This window comes from Symphalangus syndactylus, chromosome X, assembly GCF_028878055.3.
Source record: "Symphalangus syndactylus isolate Jambi chromosome X, NHGRI_mSymSyn1-v2.1_pri, whole genome shotgun sequence".
Lineage (NCBI taxonomy): Eukaryota > Metazoa > Chordata > Mammalia > Primates > Hylobatidae > Symphalangus > Symphalangus syndactylus.
Genome location: NC_072447.2, coordinates 121,432,178 through 121,456,637, shown reverse-complemented (window position 1 = coordinate 121,456,637; position 24,460 = coordinate 121,432,178). Strand labels below are relative to the sequence as shown.

Here is a 24,460-nt window from a genome sequence, read left to right as displayed (position 1 = left end):
AGTCAGATTTCCTGGTGTTAGTATTTGTCTCACTCCACCTTTGCTCTAAAGATGAACACTTTGTTCCTGTTCAGTTTACCGGAACTAAGCTCAAGATATATGTGCTTCTCATTTTCATATCTGGCCAGCAGTTTAGATATGAAATATAAATAGTTCAACTACACTGACTACAATTTCCTATCAAGGGAAGGTATGCAGTACATAGGTTTTTTTTTTTTTTTTTTTTTTAAATATATAAAGCCTGTTTTTGCTTTTGGGAGCTACAACTGACGTGTTATACCAGGCAGATGCACTGGGGTGCGCTACTATGTAGCAGAGCCTAGCTGTGCATCACAGCTCTTAACTTTAAAACTCCAGAGAATTTGATGAGAGAGGGATCCACAAGAACATGACAAATGATGAGAGTTCAAACCTTAAGAGAAAAATGGGCTTATTGGTAAGAGACCTTTCTTTTCCTTTATTTACTGCTGTTACTTATTCATTAAAATAGCAAGCCTGTTATTTCCATATGTGGCTGTGAAGCGATATACAAAAATCAATTTTAGATGTATTGTAGAATTCAGGAGACATATTGGTAACCATGCAAAAATCATAGGAAGCATGTACAAAGCTTAATTTTGAATAAGATTTCTAAGGGAATTTTATTTTACTTCAGACTGTGTTATAGATTTATTTATATAGTTTAAATGTAATGCAGGTAAGAAATATCTATATATACATATATTTAAAAAGTTAAAATAAAGAATAGTGACTTATGTAGAAATACATAATTTCACTCAGTTGCCAGAAGGTGGCATACCAGATTTTTTTAAATACACAAAGAAAAGGAATAATATTAATAGGGATATAAAATAAGCTGTATTTCAAGACATTTTGATGCATTTTAAAGCAAAGAAATAATATAATTGTTATTTTTTGGTAGGGCTTAATTGTAAAACATGACAGATATGAATTTGACCTATTATAGCTTTTTATCATTCAACAATAATGTTTATGTGTATAGCATTTTAAAAGTATACTTTCAAATAGTACTGTCATTAAGGAGATGCTGTTTTGAATTTATCATTCAAAAAAATAAAATATTTTCCACCTACTTTTTTTCATAGGAAGTTATTAGATTTAGTATCACATTTTGGATAAGGTCTTTGTCAAGGTCTTTCTAAAGATATTATTAAACTATGACTTTGATATAGTTATGGATTTAATAATGCAGTAGTGCTTGTGAGATGACCCAGAAAAAACCAAGACAGTTTATTTTGAAAAAAAGTGAGATAAGGCTAATACTTACTTGCTATATGCTGATAACAACTTAAATGAAATAAATGGAAATAAATGAAATTTTATATTAGAGCTCATCAAACATTTGCCAGCATACTTTAATTTTTTAAGAGAGTTGACTGTCAACAGCCTATACTGTAGTGCTTCTGTAGTAGTCTCTATTTTTAAAACTGGATTTCTGAGGCAGTACCAGAAGTATGTCTATCCAACGTTGCTTTTTGTATTAGCACAAAAGAGCTAGATATATGACAGAACTTAACAAAAACCAAATCTTCTGGTTAGGAGACAGTATATCTATTTATGTGTTTTTATTAATTACAAGCAGTATGAAAATAAAAAAAATTGGTAGTAAATGAACCTAGAAGAACATTAGCCATCTGTTCTCTGAAAGCTTCTAATATGTGTCATTTGCTTTCAGGTTTTTATGGCAAAGAAGTATATCTGCAAAGAATTGACCTTTAGGCTTAAAAAGCTACAAAATGACAAATTATTCCAAAGGGCGAGTATATATTTACTGGAAAAGTGTCTCCTTGTGTCCAAATTTGGCTAGTTTAGTCTTTTAGATCAACTGCCAATAATTGTTATACTTAATGCCAATCTTTATTCTAGACTTTCTGAGACATTAAGAAAGCTTCTAAAAACAAACAGAATCTTATGGCTTTCTAGTTAAGGGTTTTTAAAAGTTAATTTACATAGTTTAAAATTGTTCTGTGTGGTTTTAACTGTTCAGGATTTATAAATATGTTTATTAATTTACAGCTAAAATGCTGTCAGGGTATGCTTTGAAAAATTTGAACTAAATATAATAAAACCACGATTAACCAGGTTTCTTTTTGCACTCCACTTTCAGGAGACGGAGGCAATTGTCATTAAAACAAGCCGATTTCAAGGATATATTCAAAAAATCAACTTCAGGGTATGTCCAGGGGTCTACATTTTTCCTCACTTTTTTTTTTTTCAGTGCGAATTGGTTTTCATGAAAGACCCTGAGAATACTAGAAGACAGTTATCAAGTATAGTTACAGTAATGTCTAGGGCACTGTGTTTATTAGGAAAAAAATATGTAAATCATGCTGTTAAAAATGCCACACATCATTGTATTGTGCCTTATATTTTCCAACACGCTTTCACAAACATAAATTACTTTGGTTTTCATGACAACACTGTGAGACGGGCAAGGAAAGCAGCATTTTCCCCATTTTACAGATGGGGGAAGATAACACTGGAGGTCAGAAAGCTAATCAGGGACGCAGCTGCAGTTGGACCACAGATGCCTAGCTCTGTACTCTTCTGCCTTCTTCCTGATGGAAAAAGTTTGAAACAAGTTTTTAACTTTTTAATCTGTATTACGTAATCAAGCTAATTTGTTTTCTAATTGTTGTACCTCACAGTTTCCCACTTTGCATCTGTCTGTCTGCCTCTGCGCCTGTCTGCCAGCTGGAGACCTTACTTTCAGACTGTCCCAGACCTAGAAGGATCTGGAGTGTGGGAGGGCAAGATAATGGCTGTACAGTTTGCTATGACAACTGGTGTTGAGCAGCCAGTGTTCATATGCTAAGGAAGGCCAGGGACTGAGAAAGAAGACAATCTTACTATAGCTAAGGGATATTCAGCAGGGGTTAGCAACCTTGACTTTAAAGCAGTGTTTCTCTAATAGTTTAGTAGACCTGGTGTAATAATCAGCTGTAGTACTTGTTGGGAATGCAGAATACTGGGCCCCACCTCCAGATATCTACATTTTAAATAATCACCTCATGTGATTCTTATGCACGCTAATGTCTAAGCACGTCGGCCTTAAAGGTAAAGAACTTTTCTTTTGGTATATGTATTGCAGCATAAAGAAAAGAGCCACTTTTCTCTCAGCAACTTCTGTGTTCCATGTCCAACCATATTAACCAGGGCAGTGGGGAGCAAGGGGCAAGCAAGAGTGATCAATGACAGATGTTATTTGCACACATTGCTGGATGTACATCTGAAGCATGTCACGATAGCTACTGTTCATTGTGGTGACTTTGACGTATTTTATAAAGGTTTGTGTCTATTTTAGACATGAAGGGCAGAAAGATTTCTGCCAAAAGGTGAAAAATAATTGAGTTTTGATATTTTAATAACATCTCCCAGTTGTTTTTACTGTAAAGTAATTTTAAAAACTGTATAGAAAACTAGGCTATTCAGGGTTCTGGTAGTTAAGGGTTTACTGTAACAATGTATTTACACTAATTTGTGTTTCCTATGTGTATATCTAGTCTGCCTGATTAGATTATAATGGTCTTGTGGCCAGGGAACGTGTGTTCTTTCGTGTATTTGTAACATATAGCAAAGTCATAAGTTATTGATACTTATTGATAACTGAAATAACTCACTCAGCATGTATCTCCTTTCTAGGGGTTTTGGGCTAGGCAGAGTAAGTTGATTGATTTCATTTGAGAAGTTAAAGGAGACAATCTTACACTGTCAGTAATGGTTAATATACTAAGAAGTTTTCAGCTGAAATAAATGCATTTTAGTTGACAGATGTGAAAGTGTGGTCCTAATTAATAAATGTGCTTTTTCCCTGTTTAGAGTATCCATTCAAGCTCCATCTTGCCTCTTCACCCTTTTTGGAATACATGTTATGTTGTTCTGTGCTTTACAAATCTGAATCTGAAAGATTGATATTTCTAGAAACCCCTAAACATAAATATTTTTGTTTAATTTCTGAACAGTATCATAGAAATTTAAACAAATGGCTAGACCCTGTAGTGGAAGATTCATAAAAATGCTCAAGTGTCTCTGACTTAAATCAAGCTGAATAAGGAATGAATGAATAAATATATGCTAGCTAAAGGGAAAATGTATTTTACTCAGTGTTATGTAGCTTCAGAATTCTATGAGAAGTAACTGATTATTTAAAACATATATTTGATTTTGAAGACATGAAGTGGTTCTGAACTTATTAGTTGAAGTAGACAGACATAGAAAGTAAGTCAAGAAACCCAGATTTAGATTACCTCTAGCTTAAATGTAGATTCAACCTAGAAGATGAATTCTGTTTTTATTCAAAATGGAATTTACTTTAGTTAGTAATAGAGCATGAAATAAAGGAAAAGAAATGATTTCCCTTTCATTGGTTAGCCATTGCATCCAAATAATAAAGCTAAACCTAACGCCAAAACAAGCTGTGATTATTTTACAACACATGAACACTTGATGTGGCATGTGCTAATGATGTTGTACATCATAGGATTTTAATTGAATTTCTGTTTGCAGGCATAGCAATTTTAAATTACATACTTTTCAGCTAGAGTCTACAATTTAGACCTATGACCATACACTTGGCATCTTTCAGTATAACTGTCTCTGTACTCTTTAGTTGTTTGTAGAATTTAAAATCGCTAAAGAGAAGAATTCTAAATTGGAAAACCAAAAGGATCTGGAAATACTCATGAAAATAGAAGTATTGACCAGGTTGCTAAGTCTCTTGGATAGTGGCATAGTGGGCAAATAACATTACCATAAGGACATCTTTAAGAAAACTGTTGGGTTTCATGTTATGGCAATGGGTCACAAGGTTCAAGTTTGAAATTGAGCCTTTTTTGAAGTGTAAGATTTTCTCATTCATTATTTGGTCAAAACCTTTTATTTTTAGACAGCAATAGTTTCTGTGGGCATATGTATATGAAATTCAGTTTTAATGATTAAACCTAGGAAATGGTAAAAGTTAAAGCAATTGAATATAAATGGCTCTTTCTCATAGAAAATTTAAATAGTGTTAAATAGTCTTAGTCATTAGGATTAGCTTTCTGTGAAAGTGCTGCTGGTTAGCAAAACGTTATTTTGATTACTCTGTAAGTATTTTTAACCGATATTTATAAATAGGAGGAGGAAGAGATTGGGTAATCAGGTAATCTTCTAACCTCATTTTTGGTTATAACATTTATGATGCATATGTGAATGTTATAATAACTTTTTAGATGTAAATATACATTTTTCAAGGTAGTAGTACTATTTCATTAATTTAAAATTGGGATGTTGAAGAAAATATACTCTTCTAAAGATCTTTCAGAAATTCAGACTTTTATAAAAGTATAGGTATTTCTGAAATAATATAGAATATGGCAAATGTTGAATTTGTTTAACTGGCATGTCTTTTGAGATTTGGTATGTGATGTGTTTATTACTGAAAAATTTTTCAACTATCCTAAATAAACATTGTTAGAAGTTGTTTATTCTTACCAAAATAGTGCAGGATTTACAAATATAAAGATTACAGTATTCCTTACATTGTCTTCATGCCACTTTGGCAGTGTTGCTTCTATATTTGATGCTACCAAAATTAAAAAAAATAAGTGAAACTATTTGGAAAGCTTCATATGAATGTATTTTCATTCAGTAGAGCCATATTCTTAACTGTTCAGTTGCAGTGTACATTTTAAGTGGCTTTTTATTTTGATAAGTTTACAGATTCAATCAGAAAAGCTAACAATAGCTTGACTATTTTATTTACTCAAAGTAGTTTAAGGAGATACTTAGGAAGTTGCTGAGAGATGACTAAACGGGTGAGTGATCACTATTTCAGGTGACAGAGATATTTTTATTGGAATATTTATTTTATTTAAGAAAGTATATATATATATTCTGGATGATTTCCTTTAATACATACTTATTTTTAATAAGATAGTGTGTTTCTACATATTTTTTCATTTTAAGGAGATTATAGCCTAAAATTATCGAATTAACAGATAAATATCCCTCTTGACCTCTGCTTTTGGTAATAGCAGGTTTAACAACAGTGTTTTAAAAATCTTTCAGGATATATTCTGGCTTCAATATATAATTCTGATTTTCACTCCTCTGCTTATAAATTTCCCTTTCAATTTACTCAACAAATACTTACTGAGTGCTTTCCAATGGGCCAGGAATGGTGCTGGATTAGGAAGATACAAAGATTTAGGAATTCCTTCTTGAAGGGCACATAGGAATTTGGGAAAGACATCTTGGGCAGATGAAGTAAAATAGCTGTAGCACAGGGTGTGGTAATAGCATGGCCTCTTTTTGGAGCATTGGATATATTACCCCTACTGATGATGATAAATCGTCTCTCTGTATTGCTCTTACCAAACAATTTAAAAATGGTAATCTAAAATCACATATGTAAATAGTACATAGTATACATACTTAAAAACCATGGATTTGCCAGGTGCAGTGGCTCACGCCTGTAATCCCAGCAATTTGGGAGGTCGAGGCAGGCGGATCACCTGAGGCCAGGAGTTCAAGACCAGCCTGGCCAACGTGGTAAAAACCCATCTCTATTAAAAATACAAAAAATTAGCCGGACATAGTGGCGCATGCCTGTAATCCCAGCTCTTCGGGAGGCTGAGGCAGGAGAATTGCTTGAACCTGGGAGGCGGAAGTTGCAGTGAGCCAAGATCGTGTCACTGCACTCCAGCCTGGGCTACAGAATGAGACTCTGTCTCAAAAATAAATAAATAAAATAAAATAAAATAAAATAAAATAAAATAAAATAAAAACCATTGATTTCCACTACCACAACCCCAAGCATACACAAACATCCTGGTTTGGAGTTTAAAGCATTTTTTTTTTTTAAACAGATGGGAATACTTTGAAGCATACACGGGTAGAAAAAAAAAAAAAAAGAAAAGCCATAAAGAGTATAGATAGTGCCAGAAAACAAAATGAAGAAGGAAGGGCAAGAACTTCTGAATTTCCCATTCAATGTTACTCCTTTTTTCGGCCTTAGTGAAGGAGTAAAGTTAATCAGAATCTGTGGATCATTGGGTCCCCAACAACTGGATCTTTGTTCTCTGCTCAGTCTCTCTGTATTTTTGCCCACTCATCCCAGCTCCTATCTTAGCCCCATAACCTCTTTCATCTGACACCCAACTATAAAAGATATTATGTAAATATCAGCAATTACTACCACTCTGGCTTTCCTTTCCCGTTACAGCCAGCCATTACCTTCCTCACCCCTATTGTCTTCTCCTTTGGACCCATTACCTAGTGTTTCTGCCTTTTCAACACACTAGCATCTCTTATTGCTGTTTTTTCTCTGCCCAACATGGCACCCTTCTTATCTTAAGGAAATGTTACAGATAGGAAGAATACTGCCCTTCACATTGCTTATGCCATCATGGTGTGAGGAATTCTCTACGCATATACATGAGTGTGTGCCTGCATAACATTGTATTGTTTGATGATTTTGACTAATTTATATTGCTTGATACCTTTGATATAAATCCAAGGCATAGTCATAGCTACAAAAGGGAATGTCTTTGTATATTCCTTGTTGGCCTACTAGGTTTCACGCAATTCTGTTAAGGAAATTTCTAATGTAAAACTTTCCAATGTAGTTGTCTTTGAGAAACATCTGGGATTTTCCATTTTTTATTGTGGCAAGACTACATATCTGAGTATCTAGTAAGAAATTTTAAATGTATCTGATAGTTTCCTGAAACAAAGGAGACACACATGCACGAATATATAGTCATATATGTGTATAAAAGATACACACAAACACACATGCATATAAGTGTATAAGTGTACATAGCCATGAATGTGAACAATTTTATTTCCTGTAAGAAGGAACCCTTAATGTATCAAGAATTTTGCTTTGCTGTCCAGAATTTTGTGTGTGTTTTAAAGGGTTTAACAGTCCTATTTGGTTGCTATCCAAGTACTTTTACTGATTGGTGGAACATAAACAAAGCACACAATTTGGCATGATCTGCAGTCTTGTCTAAGCATTGTGAATAACATGGATATTTTAGATTAATCTGAAGAGACATTTCAAAACTGAAAAGATTACACAGTGCCTGTTCATACAAACTCTGGCTAGGGCTATTAGTCTTTAGCTGTACCTACCACAGGATTAACCAAAACTTGCACGAAAAAGTAGATAATTTCTTAGGGGACATCAGGAAAAAAATGGAGCAAGAGATTAGAAACACGATATATTTCGTTCATTTGGTGAGGTGGTACTGGTGACAAACTGTACTAGTCAGTTAGCAAATTAAGTTTTACTATAAAATTATTTAGGAACATTTACATTGAGAAAAAAATCAGAGTATTGGTAATATATTTACCTTTTCTCTCATACCGTGACTGCTTAAATTATACTTATATTTTCTTCCTGAACATTCTTAAACATCTTCTGGAATTAAGATTTTGGAAATGGTTCTTCATGCACAGCTTTTCTTTTATGGTGTTTTTCTCCCACTTCTATTTTTCAGTGAACATATAATTGGAGGAGTTGATAGCTCTTTGTAATCCTGTTTCTTTAGAATACATTGAGACATTTATAGAATGTGGTTCACTTCGAATAGAAACATGCATCTTGTGGAACGGTCTCATTGGGAAGAATAGTAGGGATTCTACAAGAGTCCTATACTAGGAGGTTGAAATTTGGTTTCTGGTTTCTCTTTTGCTGCTAGCTTGTGATACAACATTGGGCAAAGTAGCTTCTCTGGGTTTCAGTGTTTTCATTTATACAATGAGGGTACTGAGAAAAATGAATTCTTAGAGTCCTAAAATTTCAACAGATCTTCTCCTTTTACCTTCTGAGAGTTGACTCTTTTCGTAGCCTTGGCCAAGACCCATCGTTGTCCTTTGTTTGTTACATCTCTGAACTATGCATTTCACAGGTATTTTTTAACTGATTAGTTAATGTTCATAAAATGCGTTGAAGAGCTTTTATGTATGTTGTCTTTCTCTCCTGTTTTATGCAATTGTACATAATAGAAACCAAGTGTTCTGTAATCAAAATAAGTGTTTCCTACGATGTGACCAGGGGTTTTTTGGCATTTGCTATTCTAAATATTAAAGTAGTGGGATACTGAGCCTGCATAAAATTATATTTAAAATATATGTTTAATCATTTTTGTTCATTCTGTAGGTGAACATATTTTTAGTTCTAGAATGTAATGGAAATTATAATTACTCTCCATAGTTATGACTGGATTCTCCACCAGGGTAGTAACATTTGATTTGTTTGGATGCTGCCAACTTGTAATTAGGATGATTTTACCTGGCTGAAGTTTATTTCTAAATGATACGTGAGGAATAGTGTTGTTAAGTGAATTAATAGTGTAAAGTATCGTTCATGAACTGTATTTCAGATTAAAGGGATTATTTTTAAGGACTTTGGCATAATAGTTGTTTGCTCATGAGAGGTAATTATAAGTGACTTAATAATTTATTAAAGGAAAAGTAAGAACTGAATATATATACATCACCACCATCAGATATAATGCTTTTAGGGTTTTAGGTGTTTTAGATGCTGAGGATGGGGTGTAGGGAGGCAGCCTTACTTTCTTTTCATGCTGAACAAATATTAAAATTATTGGATTACCACAAAAACAAATATTAAATATTAAGTCTGCAAGGAATCTAGACTGAAAAATTGACCTGGAAGATTCATGGTATTAGATAGCTTCTTTGGAGCCCAATGAAATTCGACAAAAATATGTTGTTTTTTTTTTAATCATTTGATTGTTTATAGAAGAATAATAACTTATAGAATAATATTGCTATAGAAGAATAATAATCTTTACAATAAAATGATCTTCACTTGTTCGCGGTGCTTCCCTTTTTGGGAATTTGGAAAACTCTACCTTAACTTAGCTATTTTCCACTCATCAATGTTTGAGAAGTCTTCATAGACAGATAAACTCCTGGAAACACTTCACTACCGTGTTTTTACACAGGTTTTTGGATCTTCATTCTCAGAAAGTGAAGTAGACCAGGCACGGTGGCTCATGCCTTTAATCCCAGCACTTTGGGAGGCCAAGTCAAGTGGATCACCTGAGGTCAAGAGTTCGAGACCAGCCTGACCAATATGGTGAAACCTTGTCTCTACTGAAAATACAAAAATTAGCCAGGCGTGGTGGCAGGTGCATGTAATCCCAGCTACTCAAGAGGCTGAAGCAGGAGAATTGCTGCAACCTGAAAGGCAGAGGTTGCAGTGAGCCTGGATTGCACCACCGCACTCCGGCCTAGGTGACAGAGGGAGACTCCGTCTCAAAAAAGCAAACAAACAAAAAGATTCATAAGCTGGAAAGTGATTGAATCTCTTTTGTAAAACATCACCTCCTTACTACATAATATATAGCTGCTTTATGTTTTATATTTTTAAATGTTTGCAAATGCTTCGGGTTTTGAAAATTTGTTTGAAACTCACTGTGGAGTAAGACATTTCAAACTTGATGTGTTCATACGTGTGTGTGGCTGTGTGTGTGTGTGTGTGTGTGTGTTTGTATTTCTCCTTCTTTGGATTTCAAACAAGTTGCCCCTGCTGATTATACTTGAGGCCTTTTTGCTATATAACCATTAAGGATTATTGCAGAAAGCCTTCTAATGTAAAATATTGACTATAATTTATGCATATTAGTGGCAGGTTAAAAAAAACTTTTAAATATATTTTGGCCACTAACGCATTGATAAATATTCCTTTCTCTGACTCGTTTGACGATTTCTATGAGTCTGTTTTGTGTGCAAGTACTAAAAGGAGTTGGATATATAATTTAACCCTTTAAAATGCTTGACTGGGTTTTTGGGGGCTGTTTCTTTTGTATGATAGGTAGAATAAAAATTGTATGTAAGGTAATGATGGTTGACATAATTTAATATTTACAAAGCTCATATATTACTTGTTGATCTTTCAAAATAAGCTTTCTCTTTCCATGTATGTATGTATGTGTATATGTACATACTGCATGTACATATATGTTTTGTGCTTCACAGGAAAATAGTAGTTTGTCTTTTTGCCTTGATACTGGTCTGTATCTTAAAAGGAAGGCATTTGTGATTACATTAGCTGATTTCATGCTGTATTTCTTATATATTAAATTTGGTATTTTGGAATTTTTGAAAATAATTCCTTACTGTAGAAATATTCATGTATGTTTCTAAAATACAGATGAAAAAGCCTCTTAGGGGACTAAATCTCAATCTTTAAAAACTAGGAATAATTTGGAAAGAGTATTCGAAAGCCAACTATTTAAGTTGGAAGCATGAGTTTATTGTTTGGATGCAGACTTGAAAGTAAATATGAGCTCTTTGTCCCTGCAGTGATTTTTTAAAATAGGTTGTGGCTTTCATGTCAATCATGATCTGCCTTTGCTAAGCTTGCATTGATGGAAATGGATAATTCTGTTTTTAGGTAGAAGCAGAAGGGTACTATGATTTTGAATTGCCTGTATCAGAAGTAAAATTCTTCAGCCTGTAAATAAAGAGTTCAGCATAATACTCATTTAACCTATATTCACTTTTTAGAATTGTGTAGAAAATTTGTGAGTTTGTTTTGGTGCTTTAAACAGAAGCTTAAAAGTCACTTTCAGGGCATTTACAACGCTATTTTCTGGCAGTATTTTAAAACAATATAGATGAACCCTTTATTTGCCATTGCTTTCATGAAATACCTCAAGCTGCCTTTGACAGCAGTTTCAATTTTTGAACCTCCTTGACAATCGCTAATCCCTATAGGTTACTGGACCCACTGTTGAGCTTTGGAGTGGTCCCTGCTGGTGGACACCTGCTTGGCCAGCAGCGTTGGTCTTTTCTCTAGGCAATTTGTGAGCTGTTTGCGGGGGAGGGAGGGGAGGAGTAAGGGGGGTGAACAAGAGGGGAAAGGGGAGAGAAGGGGAGGGCAGTATTGAATTAGATTGTTGATAGCGTCCCTCTGAGGACTGCTATTAAGAGCATGCTACTCTGTACTTCGCTGCTGCAGAAGAGAGAGTGATATTTGTGTTACTACAGCATGTTGTAAATGTATGAGATTTTGCTCATCTCAGCTTGGAAATAAGAATAGGGAAAGGAGAGCAACTTGAATCAGAAGCTACTAGAAGAGCCTGCAGAGTTCTGCAGCAGTTTATATTCTTCTTACATTTTGCCTTCTCCTAGCTGGAAAACAGAGGGACTGGAATTTTTGAAACGGGCTTTTCCCATAATGGCATTCTTGATTTGTGTGGCCAGAGCTTGCACAGGAGGAAAGCAGGCTGCTGAATTTAGTCACTGATCTCTATTAGCGGTGGCCTAAGGCTATGCTGAGTTTTATATCCCATTTGTATTGTTGCAGCTCAAAAGAAGATTGTTCAGAGGATGACAAGTGTATTCTGAGTAGGTATGTTGTTTCATTTTCATATGAAACCCATCTATGTTTTTTCTTGCTACTATTGGTCAGAAATCAGGTTAATAGGTGCAGTATATAGTACAGTGCTGCAGTATCCCTGTTAAGGTAGAACAATGGTATTGCAAGCTTAAAAAAAAAAAGCCTGGCTGCTTTTATTAAATAAAGCTGCATTGTATGGTATGCACAGTGCAGTCTTAAAAAAATATGCTGCAGTCAACGCTTTTCTGGCACTATTGTTGAGTTGGAATGATAGAATCATCATATTGCTTTAGGGGACAGAAGAATTTAAGGAGGTACCTTATAGCCCTATTTTATAGATTGGAAGCATCGGTTTAAGGGCACTGGCAGAATCCTTTGCTTGTTCTCCGCGGCAGCCACTGCTGTGTCAGTACAGTGTGGAATGGAAGTCCTAGTTGGTAGTCTGTTATGGAAACGCTCTTTACTGTTATTGTAGTACCGTGGTGACAACATGCCATTGAAATGGAAAACGAGCTCTCCTGCTATCTGGAAATTCCCAGTTCCTGTGCTTAAAACATCCAGGTCAACTCCACTTTCTCCAGCATACATGTAAGTGAGAGAAAATAGGATATTAAAGTGGGATTTCATTCATGAATCTACCTTGTGGCAAAACGGGGGCGGGGGAGCCCCCAAACAGCAACATCCAAAAACCTACAGGATTAAAAACCTCAAGCTTGCTTACATTTAAAGATGTTGGCATGCCCACACTTCATCATTGTTTTGTTTTTCTAAAGTTTATTTAAAGTGTTTAATGGTAATCTAATTACCAGTGTGAAAGTACAAAGGCATAACTAAGGAATTGCAGAAGAATTAACTTTAATATTTAACATATGTTGGATTTGTTTGAATTTTTGAATATCTAAAACACTTAGGATGACTTTTTTTGTGTAATGGCATTAAAAAATTGATGATTGATGGTGGTGTGTTAAATATGGTAATGCCTCTATACTATTTTTTCATGAATTAAAAACAGAGTTAACATTGATCAGAAAATGAGTCTTTTAATTGAGACTTTATACTTTAGTTGTGTATGAATATTAATATGTTTGATAGTACATCTTTCTCAGTTTTATCATTCAAGTTCTGAAGTGTAAGTTTGAATTTGTGCAAATTATATCTATGAGCAGTTATTTATATTATGAGGATTGAAAAAGTATTCTACAAATGTCTGTTTTAAAAATGTATTTTAAATAAATACATACTGAAGTGCACTGGGAAGTCTTTCTAGAAGTTTTCAAAATTTTTGAAAATCTTTTTAAATTTGCAGTGTTGCTTTAAAGGCAAAATCCAGGAGATGTAATAAAATGTTCTTTTAAAGTATTGTTCATGATCCTTTTTGGTGGAGGAAAACCGAATCTTTTTTTAAAGAAAATATTAGTACGAGAAAAGCTTTTGAAAATAATGTTTTAAATTCGAGTGTTACCTTTAAAATATTTATCAGTAGGAAAAATGTGGAAAACTTCTCCTGCCTTAGTTTAATTGTGTATTTAGAGCTGTGGTGAGTTGCCAATTTTTAACTTAGTTTTTGTTTTATGTGAGGTAGAGATGCACAATTATATCTATCTCGTTCTTTGAAACCCTTTCAGATGCTGAGGAAGTGTGGTTATGCTCTCAGTCCAAAAGAAGCAATTCCCTGGGAAGTGTTGAAAAATGAGGCCATTTCAGAGTTAAATCCTGTCATCATTTTATTTTCAGATTTTTTAATGCTCCTTTCCGTTTATGCTCCAGGATATTTTTATCTCTTTGGGTGTTAAACTTTTTTCTATGAAGTAAAAAAAAAAAAAATAGGCTAGTTTGTAAAAATAAACCAGCTATATTTGTTTTTCAAAAACTGTGTTTGTCAAAAGCACAAATTAATGGAGGTGACAAGTTAATGGAGGTGAGAAGTTACTGGAGCTCTTTCAAATAATTCGAGAAAATAGGATGCTTCCTGACTTTATGCATCTTAACTGGCAAGAAATGACTGAAGATTTACCAAAAGCAACTTTATTATAAAAACAAAACAAAACAAACCCTCACTAAAATCAGGTTACAATTATTAATGTTTCTAATATTCCTACTATATTTGATTGTCTAAAAGATCCTAATTGCAGCCCTTATTGCAGCTGTTTTGTCGATTTTTAGAGATGGTGAAATAAATGCCCATATTTTATTTATTCATGCCAGCCACAAGCTCAGATACAACTCAACACAACATTTTAAATTAATCACTTTCTTCCTTTTAAGTACTTACCTCTTTGACCTGATGATATGAGTGAATCAATTTAGAAGATAGAACCTACAAAATATAATAGATCTTGCATGTTGACTATCGGTTGTTGGTAGTACACATAGGTAGAATGGAAAAATATATTTGAAGAGCTTATGGTAGGCTGGAGTATTTTGACATTGTAACAGACTGTTTTGACATTGTAACACTCTATATTATTGAATTGGTCTTAACTGATTTTTCTTTTTATGTATATTAATACTTAATAGTAAGTAAATATGCACAGATAGAAATTTATGTGAAATGTAGCAAGACTAGCTTGGGGAGTTTAAATCAGGTTGTTAAATATGTTGTTTAGTTTTTGACCGTTTTAGATCACAGTTCATTGCCTCACTTGGCCAAAAATAAAAACATCATGTTTAACATGTTTTTCTCATCAGTACTTCTCTATATTCCTCAACACATTTACACACAAAATGGTACTTAAGTATAGCATAATTTCACTTCAAAAACGATAAAGACTAAATTAGATTACTGGGTCAAGTAACATTATATTTGTTCTCACAGTTGTTTGGCTGGCAAACATAGGTTTAAATGGTTACTTGTGTCTTTTGGGTCTAAACTCTTTGCATTGAAATGGAATTGTTCAATTCCGACTCCTCAATAAATTGTGATATATAGGAAATTTACCTGTAAAATCATGTATAAGTATTTAAAGTATTATTTTGATATAGAATTCTTCATAGGTGATATAAGATCTTTTTGTATGTATGCTTGTGTAGCATCAGTATTGGTTTGTAATGTTTTATCATTACTTACTGTGCTTTGTCAAATATACATTACGTGGTTTTCATTGAAGACTTGAGTACTTTGTCAAGGACTGAAATTTCAATATGAAGTATTTTAGTTAGTAGTAAAAATGTGTTATAGTGATTGAGCATGTGTGGGAAAAATCTAAAGGCTCTATGGTCTCTTTCTAAACCCAGTGTATGTGCTGCTTCGCTGTAGCTCTTCCATTGATGCTACAGATAGGGCAGTACTGCTGTGCTAGTGAAGGCTACAATAGAGAACATTTTACTTACTGCAAACATTGAGCAGCAAGACTATTTTACTTTTTTCCTTGTGGGTTTAAAGTCCATGTTTGTTTTCTTTCTGTTTGTTTAGAACTTGAATGACAGTTGAAATGTCCCAACATTTTTAAGATTTCTTTATGATGAAGACTATAGTATTTGTGGCAATATTAGTAGAAATAGCATCTTATATAGTATAAAGCACTTAAAAATTTTGCTGTAATGTCATACTAGAAAAGTGGGATATCTTAAATACAAAAGATTCAGGAAAATAATACTTCAGGCCCTAGATTGATTGATGATCAAATAGTCTTTATTGGGTAGATATATTCTTTCAGCTTTAGATTTGAGCACTTGCAGGGTGGTGTGCCATCTATATGGATTTCTGAAGGGATTGTCTTGATAGAGATAGAGTGCTTGGTGACATGTGTTTTCTTTGCACTCTGTTCAAGAGTAGGTTGAAGTTCAACCTTAGCCTGAGGGAGGATCTCCTGGCCAGTGTAAACTGCATTAGTAAAGACTCTGCCCCTGACAGGTGCAAACCATATAAATTACTCTGTCATTTAGCCTAAATTAATAAAGTTGAAAGGGCAATCACATCTAAGTGTTTTTATGGTGTTTAGGTATTCATTGTTTTAAAACAGCAAATGGTTCCTTCAGGCTAATATTATAGGGTTAATGCCTTGTTAGATGCTAAGGACACACTGAAATAGAACAAAATTAGCACTAGTGATCCTTTTATCTTTTCTTTTCCAGCAGCGAGTTTTGACAATAATAGTGTGGCAAGGAGGAAGGCAATTAGGTAAGAATTAACCAGTGAAATATAACAGTGAATTCTAGCAAGACAGACCCTGTGAATTGTTTTCCTTAGAATGTTACCTTTCTCAATCTAAAAGACGATCAATGTTAGTGAACTAGACTTGTTCTCCTTTAGTCCCTGCACTTACATTCAGTTAGCTTCCTATTTATGATTATTTTTTTGATATGTAAAAATATTTTTATAGTAAATGCCAAAAAACACAGCATTCTATAGCAATTGCTTCTATAATTTCTTCAATAAAATTCAGTACCTGGCATTTCCTGAGAAAAGATTGTGTATATTGTATAAATGCTCCTTGTTTGTAAGTGATTCATAGCACAGACATAATAAAAATATGAATTTTCTAAATTTGACATGTTTCTATCCCCTAAGATTGTCTTTTTTTTCTAATTTAGTAAATAAAACAAAACTTTGTGGTTACAGAAATCTTTCTTATCTAGCAAAATACTTATTAAATTGATAATCATTTGTGATTAGAGAAATCTTTCTTTTCTAGCAAAATACTTATTAAATTGATAATCTCAAAATAGAAAATAATGTTTAGTTGCTTTGAAAACATAAACTTTTACTTGCTTGTGTCTACTTAATTTGTTTTTATTACATATACACAATTTAACAAAATTACGTGGAAAAATAACACAACTAAAACCTAAGATAAATTTTCTGTTAGTCTGCAACTTTTGTGGCATGTTCTTTGGGAATTTGCATTGTCTGAGCTTGCAGAAGGACTAGGTTGTCATTTATTAATGGAAAATCATAGAGATAGAAGTGACCTTAGAAGTCATTTAGAAAGTCCAAACCCCTTTTAACACAGGAACTCATTCCATGACACCTCTTGAAGATGGCATTCCATGTCCTTCTTGAACACTGTCAGTGACAAAGGGCTCACTACCTCACCAAGGCTGCACCCTTCATTCATGGACAGCTTTTCCTTGCATTGAGCAAAATCAGTTCCTTGTATCTTTTATCTCCCGTTCCCAGTGCAGCCTTATAGAGCTATATAGAAAGAAAATTCTGTTACATACACGCTTAGGCGTCTTCTCATGTGACATGGTTTTCAGACCCTTCACTCTCCTGGTTGTCCTCACGTGGATGGCTTTTTCATGTTAATCTTTATGTAAGACACTACATTTGAATGTGATGCTCCACATGGGGTCCAAATAGAAGACAATTCTCTTCCTTTAAGCAGAAGCTCTGCTTGTCTTAAAGGGCCTGAGATTATATTATTATTTTTTTAATTATAGGATTCACACTGTCCTCTAGTGAATTTACAGTTTGCAAATTGCCTTTTTGAAGGCCTTACAATCAGATTGCTTGCTCCTCACTGTCTGTGTTTATTCTTTTAGGTTCTTCAGATCTTTTAGTCTGAGGAAGTCTGGCATGTGCAAATGAAGTTAACATTTTGTTTTAAAGCCTATTGTGTATGTTTTTTAAAAGACCTCTTGAAATCATTTAATGTAACAGAAAAATATTGCAGACAAGACACTTGCAAGACAAAGAGCTAGTGTTCCTGTCACTTTCAGATATTTCAAAGACATTCGCTGGTCAATAATTTATCTAGATTCCTTTTTTTATACTTAGTGTTTCTTCCAAGTAATCGCTTCCCCCACTGCAAAGAAACCACTTTGTACACAGGGAAGAGAGGCAGAATTTCATATCTCCATACCATCATGGGAAGTATGGAGTTACTGAGAATTTCATACATTCTGCTTGAAACTTAGAATATTTAGTTGATACTTAAGTAAGGCCAAACTTGGGGAGAGGGAGAGATGAGAAAGAAGCATGGGATAGGCAAGTATTTGTGCTAATGACTTGCAGTTAAAGAGTTAAGAATTACAAACAACATACATGATAAAATTTTAGATTGACATGGCTGCCATGATGTATTGCTTTATATCCTCAAGACTTTGAGAAAGGTGGTATAAACACGAGATTCTTGGGGAATCAGTACATAAATAAGTTACTTAGTAATTCATTTTAGAAAGTGCTCAGTTCTGGATATTAGCCCTTTGTCAGATGAGTAGATTGCAAAAATTTTCTCCAATTCTGTAGGTTGCCTGTTCACTCTGATGGTAGTTTCTTTTGCTGTGCAGAAGCTCTTTAGTTTAATTAGATCCCATTTGTCAATTTTGGCTTTTGTTGCCATTGCTTTTGGTGTTTTAGACATGAAGTCTTTGTCCATGCCTATGTCCTGAATGGTATTGCCTGGGTTTTCTTCTAGGGTTTTTATGGTTTTAGGTCTAACATTTATGTCTTTAAACCATCTTGAATTAATTTTTGTATAAGGTGTAAGGAAGGGATCCAGTTTCAGCTTTCTACATATGGCTGGCCAGTTTTCCCAGCACCATTTATTAAATAGGGAATCCTTTCCCTATTTCTTGTTTTTGTCAGGTTTGTCAAAGATCAGATAGTTGCAGATATGCGGCATTATTTCTGAGGGCTCTGTTGTGTTCCATTGGTCTATATCTTTTTTTTGGTACCAGTACCATGTTGTTTTGGTTACTGTAGCCTTGTAGTATAGTTTGAGGTCAGGTAGCGTGATGCCTCCAGCTTTGTTCTTTTGGCTTAGGATTGACTTGGCAATGCAGGCTCTTTTTTGGTTCCATATGAACTTTAAAGTAGTTTTTTTCCAATTCTGTGAAGAAAGTCATTGGTAGCTTGATGGGGATGGCATTGAGTCTGTAAATTACCTTGGGCAGTATGGCCATTTTCATGATATTGATTCTTCCTACCCATGAGCATGGAATGTTCTTCCATTTGTTTGTATCCTCTTTTATTTCATTGAGCAGTGGTTTGTAGTTCTCCTTGAAGAGGTCCTTCACGTCCCTTGTAAGTTGGATTCCTAGGTATTTTTATTCTCTTTGAAGCAATTGTGAATGGGAGTTCACTCATAATTTGGCTCTCTGTTTGTCTGTTATTGGTGTATAAGAATGCTTGTGATTTTTGCACATTGATTTTGTATCCTGAGACTTTGCTGAAGTTGCATATCAGCTTAAGGAGATTTTGGGCTGAGACGATGGGGTTTTCTAGATATACAATCATGTCATCTGCAAACAGGGACAATTTGACTTCCTCTTTTCCTAATTGAATACCCTTTATTTCCTTCTCCTGCCTGATGGCCCTGGCCAGAACTTCCAACACTATGTTGAATAGGAGTGGCGAGAGAGGGCATCCCTGTCTTGTGCCAGTTTTCAAAGGGAATGCTTCCAGTTTTTTCCCATTCAGTATGATATTGGTTGTGGGTTTGTCATAGATAGCTCTTATTATTTTGAGATACGTCCCATCAATACGTAATTTATTGAGAGTTTTTAGCGTAAAGGGTTGTTGAATTTTGTCAAAGGCCTTTTCTGGATCTATTGAGATAATCATGTGGTTTTTGTCTTTGGTTCTGTTTATATGCTGGATTGCATTTATTGATTTGCGTATGTTGAACCAGCCTTGCATCCCAGGGATGAAGCCCACTTGATCATGGTGGATAAGCTTTTTGATGTGCTGCTGGATTCAGTTTGCCAGTATTTTATTGAGGATTTTTGCATGGATGTTCATCAGAGATATTGGTCTAAAATTCTCTTTTTTTGTTGTGTCTCTGCCAGGCTTTGGTATCAGGATGATGCTGGCCTCATAAAATGAGTTAGGGAGGATTCCCTCTTTTTCTACTGATTGGAATAGTTTCAGAAGGAATGGTACCAGCTCCTCCTTGTACCTCTGGTAGAATTTCAAACAAATTTATAAGAAAAAAACAAACAACCCCATCAACAAGTGGGTGAAGGATAGGAACAGACACTTCTCAAAAGAAGACATTTATGCAGCCAAAAGACACATGAAAAAATGCTCATCATCACTGGCCATCAGAGAAATGCAAATCAATACCACAATGAGATACCATCTCACACCAGTTAGAATGGCGATCATTAAAAAGTCAGGAAACAACAGGTGCTGGAGAGGATGTGGAGAAATAGGAACACTTTTACACTGTTGGTGGGACTGTAAACTAGTTCAACCATTGTGGAAGTCGGTGTGGCAATTCCTCAGGGATCTAGAACTAGAAATACCATTTGACCCAGCCATCCCATTACTGGGTGTATACCCAAAGGATTGTAAGTCATGCTGCTATAAAGACACACGCACACGTATGTTTACTGTGGCACTATTCACAATAGCAAATACTTGGAACCAACCCAAATGTCCAACAATGATAGACTGGATTAAGAAAATGTGGCACATATACACCAGGGAATACTATGCAGCCATAAAAAATGATGAGTTGATGTCCTTTGTAGGGACATGGATGAAGCTGGAAACCACCATTCTCAGCAAACTATCGCAAGGACAAAAAACCAAACACTGCATGTTCTCACTCATAGGTGGGAACTGAACAATGAGAACTCATGGACACAGGAAGGGGAACATCACACACCGGGGCCTGTTGTGGGGTGGGGGTATGGGGGAGGGATAGCATTAGGAGATATACCTAATATTAAATGATGAGTTAATGGGTGCAGCACACCAACATGGCACATGTATACATATGTAACAAACCTGCACGTTGTGCACATGTACCCTAAATCTTAAAGTATAATAAAAAAAAAAGAAAGTGCTCAGTTCTTTTTCAATCACCTTGTATATTAAGTTTATAACATTCTCCAGTTACTCAACTGTCTATTATGTGCCAGGCATAACTCTGCTGAGGATTAGGGGTGTAGTCCTTGTGATCATTCAAAGTGATTATTTTTTATCTTCCATACTATCTTCATTCATAAGCAATTAAATAGCTTAATTTATTCTCCTGCTGTGAAAATTCGGAACCAAGACAAACAGGTTAAATAAATTCTTGCCTACTGTACTTTCAATATTGATAATAGATTTAAGGGCAGTGAAAATACCTCAGAAGAAAAATTTGTCTGGACTAAGTGGGGAGACCTGAACTGGAGGTAGATAACACATTTTAAAGTGCATATTGCACAGGATGGAAAGTAAAGCAATTTATGTTTAAATTTCATAGTATCTTTTTAAACAACAAGAATGAAATACCATTCTTTACATTGGACAGGGAATAATTTACTTTTTAGGCACTTTATAGCACCCAAGGGTACATATATTACGTTCCAAGCAGTAATAATTTGATCTCAAACTCAAGATTTAATCGTAGTCTAAAATAAAATTATATTGTGTTTCCAATTATACTAAAATATTTTTCCCAGCATAACTTACTATGATGAGGGTATCTGTTGTTTTTATCCATTTTCTCCCACATTTATGTCATGCTAAAGCAAGAACATGCCCAATTTATTTGAGAGGATTTCTTATGATATAGTTCAATGGAGTAATGAAGTAACTTATCTTCAATAACAAAAAAATAAAAACAAGTTTCAGAACTTTAGATTAAATTTTAATCTAGCATGTATAACAGATATTCTAAACTTCATGAGACATATTTCAAATTTTTAAAATGTCCTAGTTTAACATGAAAAAATGCTCATCATTACTGGCCATCAGAGAAATGCAAATCAAAACCACAGTGAGATACCATCTCACACCAGTTAGAATGGCCATCATTAAAAAGTCAGGAAACAACAGGTGCTGGAGAGGATGTGGAGAAATAGGAACACTTTTACACTGTTGGTGGGACTGTAAACTAGTTCAACCATTGTGGAAGTCAGTGTGGCGATTCCTCAGGGATCTAGAACTAGAAATACCATTTGACCCAGCCATCCCATTACTGGGTATATACCCAAAGGACTATAAATCATGCTGCTATAAAGACACATGCACACGTATGTTTATTGCGTCACTATTCACAACAGCAAAGACTTGGAACCAACCCAAATATCCAACAACGATAGAGTGGATTAAGAAAATGTGGCACATATACACCATGGAATACTATGCAGCCATAAAAAATGATGAGTTCATGTCCTTTGTAGGGACATGGATGAAACTGGAAACCATCATTCTCAGTAAACTATCGCAAGGACAAAAAACCAAACACCGCATGTTCTCACTCACAGGTGGGAATTGAACAATGAGAACTCATGGACACAGCAAGGGGAACATCACACTCCGGGGACTGTTGTGGAGTGGGGGGAGGGGGGAGGGACAGCATTAGGAGATATACCTAATGCTAAATGACGAGTTAATGGGTGCAGCAAACCAACATGGCACATGGATACATATGTAACAAACCTGCACATTGTGCACATGTACCCTAAAACCTAAAGTATAATAATAAAAAAAGTCCTAGTTTAGCATAGTTAAATGTAATACAATTTATTTTCTTCTATTATAGAAGTGCTAAGCACTTAATTTCGTTCCTCCCAAAAAGCCCTGTAAGTGTACATCTTCTCCCTATTTTACGAATAAGGACACAAGTTCAGAGAGGTTAATTAACTTGCTTAATGTTACACATCAAATTATAAGTTGAGCCAAAATTCAAATATAGGGCCATGTGATTTCAAAGCTCGTAATTTCTCCAATGCCATTTCATTTTTATAGAGTTTTGCTACTTTCATGCCATCTATTAATTATATAATACCTTACTAGGATTAGAAGAAAAGGGAAGTATAGTAGATGGGAAAACCTTTTTGAATTGGGGGGTGGTATAGGAAGACGTTAGAAAGCTTTACTTGCATACTGTCAAGTGGTGAAGTTGAAGGAAAATATTGAGGCAATTATCTTTACTTGCTCATATGATATCGGGATTAACTTCATTGTCTCTTGATGTTTCCATAGTTCCTTGAAGCACTATTCCACTTCATTGATTACACACATTTCCCACCCATGGTAATTAGCTACCATGGACAGTGCCGTAGCTGGTGTACTCTTTTTAGCATGTTCCAAGGGTTCTACCCCAGTCAGTATGTTTAGTACTTTCCTGCAGACATTATCCTCCCACTGCTTAATCGTATGCAAATACTCAATGAAAAAACAAAAAACCCAAACCTCTATGTATTACTTTTCTATTGCTGCCATATCAAATTAGTGCAAACGAATGGCCTAAAATGTCATTTTAGGCCATTATCAGTATCTCACTGTGTCGCCCAGGCTGGAGTACAGTGGCATGATCATGGCTCCCTGCAGCCTCGACCACCAGCCTCAAGTGCTTCTGCTGCTGCTGCTGCTTCTTCTTCTTCTTCTTCTTCTTCTTCTTCTTCTTCTTCTTCTTCTTCTTCTTCTTCTTCTTCTTCTTCTTTTCTTCTTCTTCTTTCTTCTTCTTCTTCTTCTTCTTCTTCTTCTTCTTCTTCTTCTTCTTCTTCTTCTTCTTCTTCTTCTTCTTCTTTCTTCTTCTTCTTCTTTCTTCTTCTCTTCTTCTCTTCTTCTTCTTCTTCTTCTTTCTTCCTTCTTCTTCCTCCTTCTTCTTCTTCCTCTTTCTTCTTTCTTCTTTCTTCTTCTTCTTCTTCTTCTTCTTCTTCTTCTTCTTCTTCTTCTTCTTCTTCTTCTTCTTCTTCTTTCTTCTTCTTCTTCCTTTCTTTCTTCTTCTTTCTTCTTCTTCCTTTTCTTCTTCTTCCTTTTCTTCTTCTTCCTTTTATTCTTCTTTTTCTTTCTTTCTTCTTCTTCTTCTTTCTTCTTCTTCTTCCTCTTCCTCTTCTTCTTTCTTCTTCTTCCTTTCTTTCTTTCTCCGTCTCCATCTCCTTCTCCTTCTCCTCCTCCTTCTTCTCCTCCTTCTCCTCTCTTTTCTTCTCCTCCTTCTCCTTTTCCTCCTTCTCCTTCTCCTTCTCCTTCTTTCTCCTTTCTCCTCCTCCTCCTCCTCCTCCTCCTCCTTCTTCCTTCTCCTTCTTCCTTCTCCTTCTTCCTTCTTCTTTCTTCTTTCTTCTTCTTCTATTATTATTATTATTATTTGTAGAGATGAGGTCTTGCTGTGTTACCCAGGCTGGTTTCAAACTCCTGGGCTCAAGCTATCCTCCTGTCTCAGCCTCCCAAAGTACTGGGATTACAGGCATGAG

General features: G+C 35.0%; 1 protein-coding gene across 9 annotated transcripts in view; it reads left to right on the top strand.

Annotated features, from left to right (window-relative positions):
- The window catches only part of KLHL13 (kelch like family member 13), a 233,728-nt gene that overhangs the window by 143,495 nt on the left and 65,773 nt on the right, over positions 1-24,460 (top strand). For 2 of the 9 annotated variants that reach the window (XM_063634849.1, XM_063634850.1), the window contains one exon: positions 2,129-2,194. The exons of 4 other annotated variants lie outside the window; for them this stretch is intronic. Coding sequence is in view for 4 of the 5 variants with exons in the window: in XM_063634850.1 (XP_063490920.1) it covers positions 2,129-2,194 (66 nt within the window). In the remaining variant the exon portion in view is untranslated. Of the gene's footprint in view, positions 1-346; positions 437-2,128; positions 2,195-12,349; positions 12,395-12,857; positions 12,971-24,460 lie in introns of those variants that run through there. 3 more of the 9 variants (XM_055268034.1, XM_063634848.1, XM_055268035.1) reach the window with 3 other exon arrangements.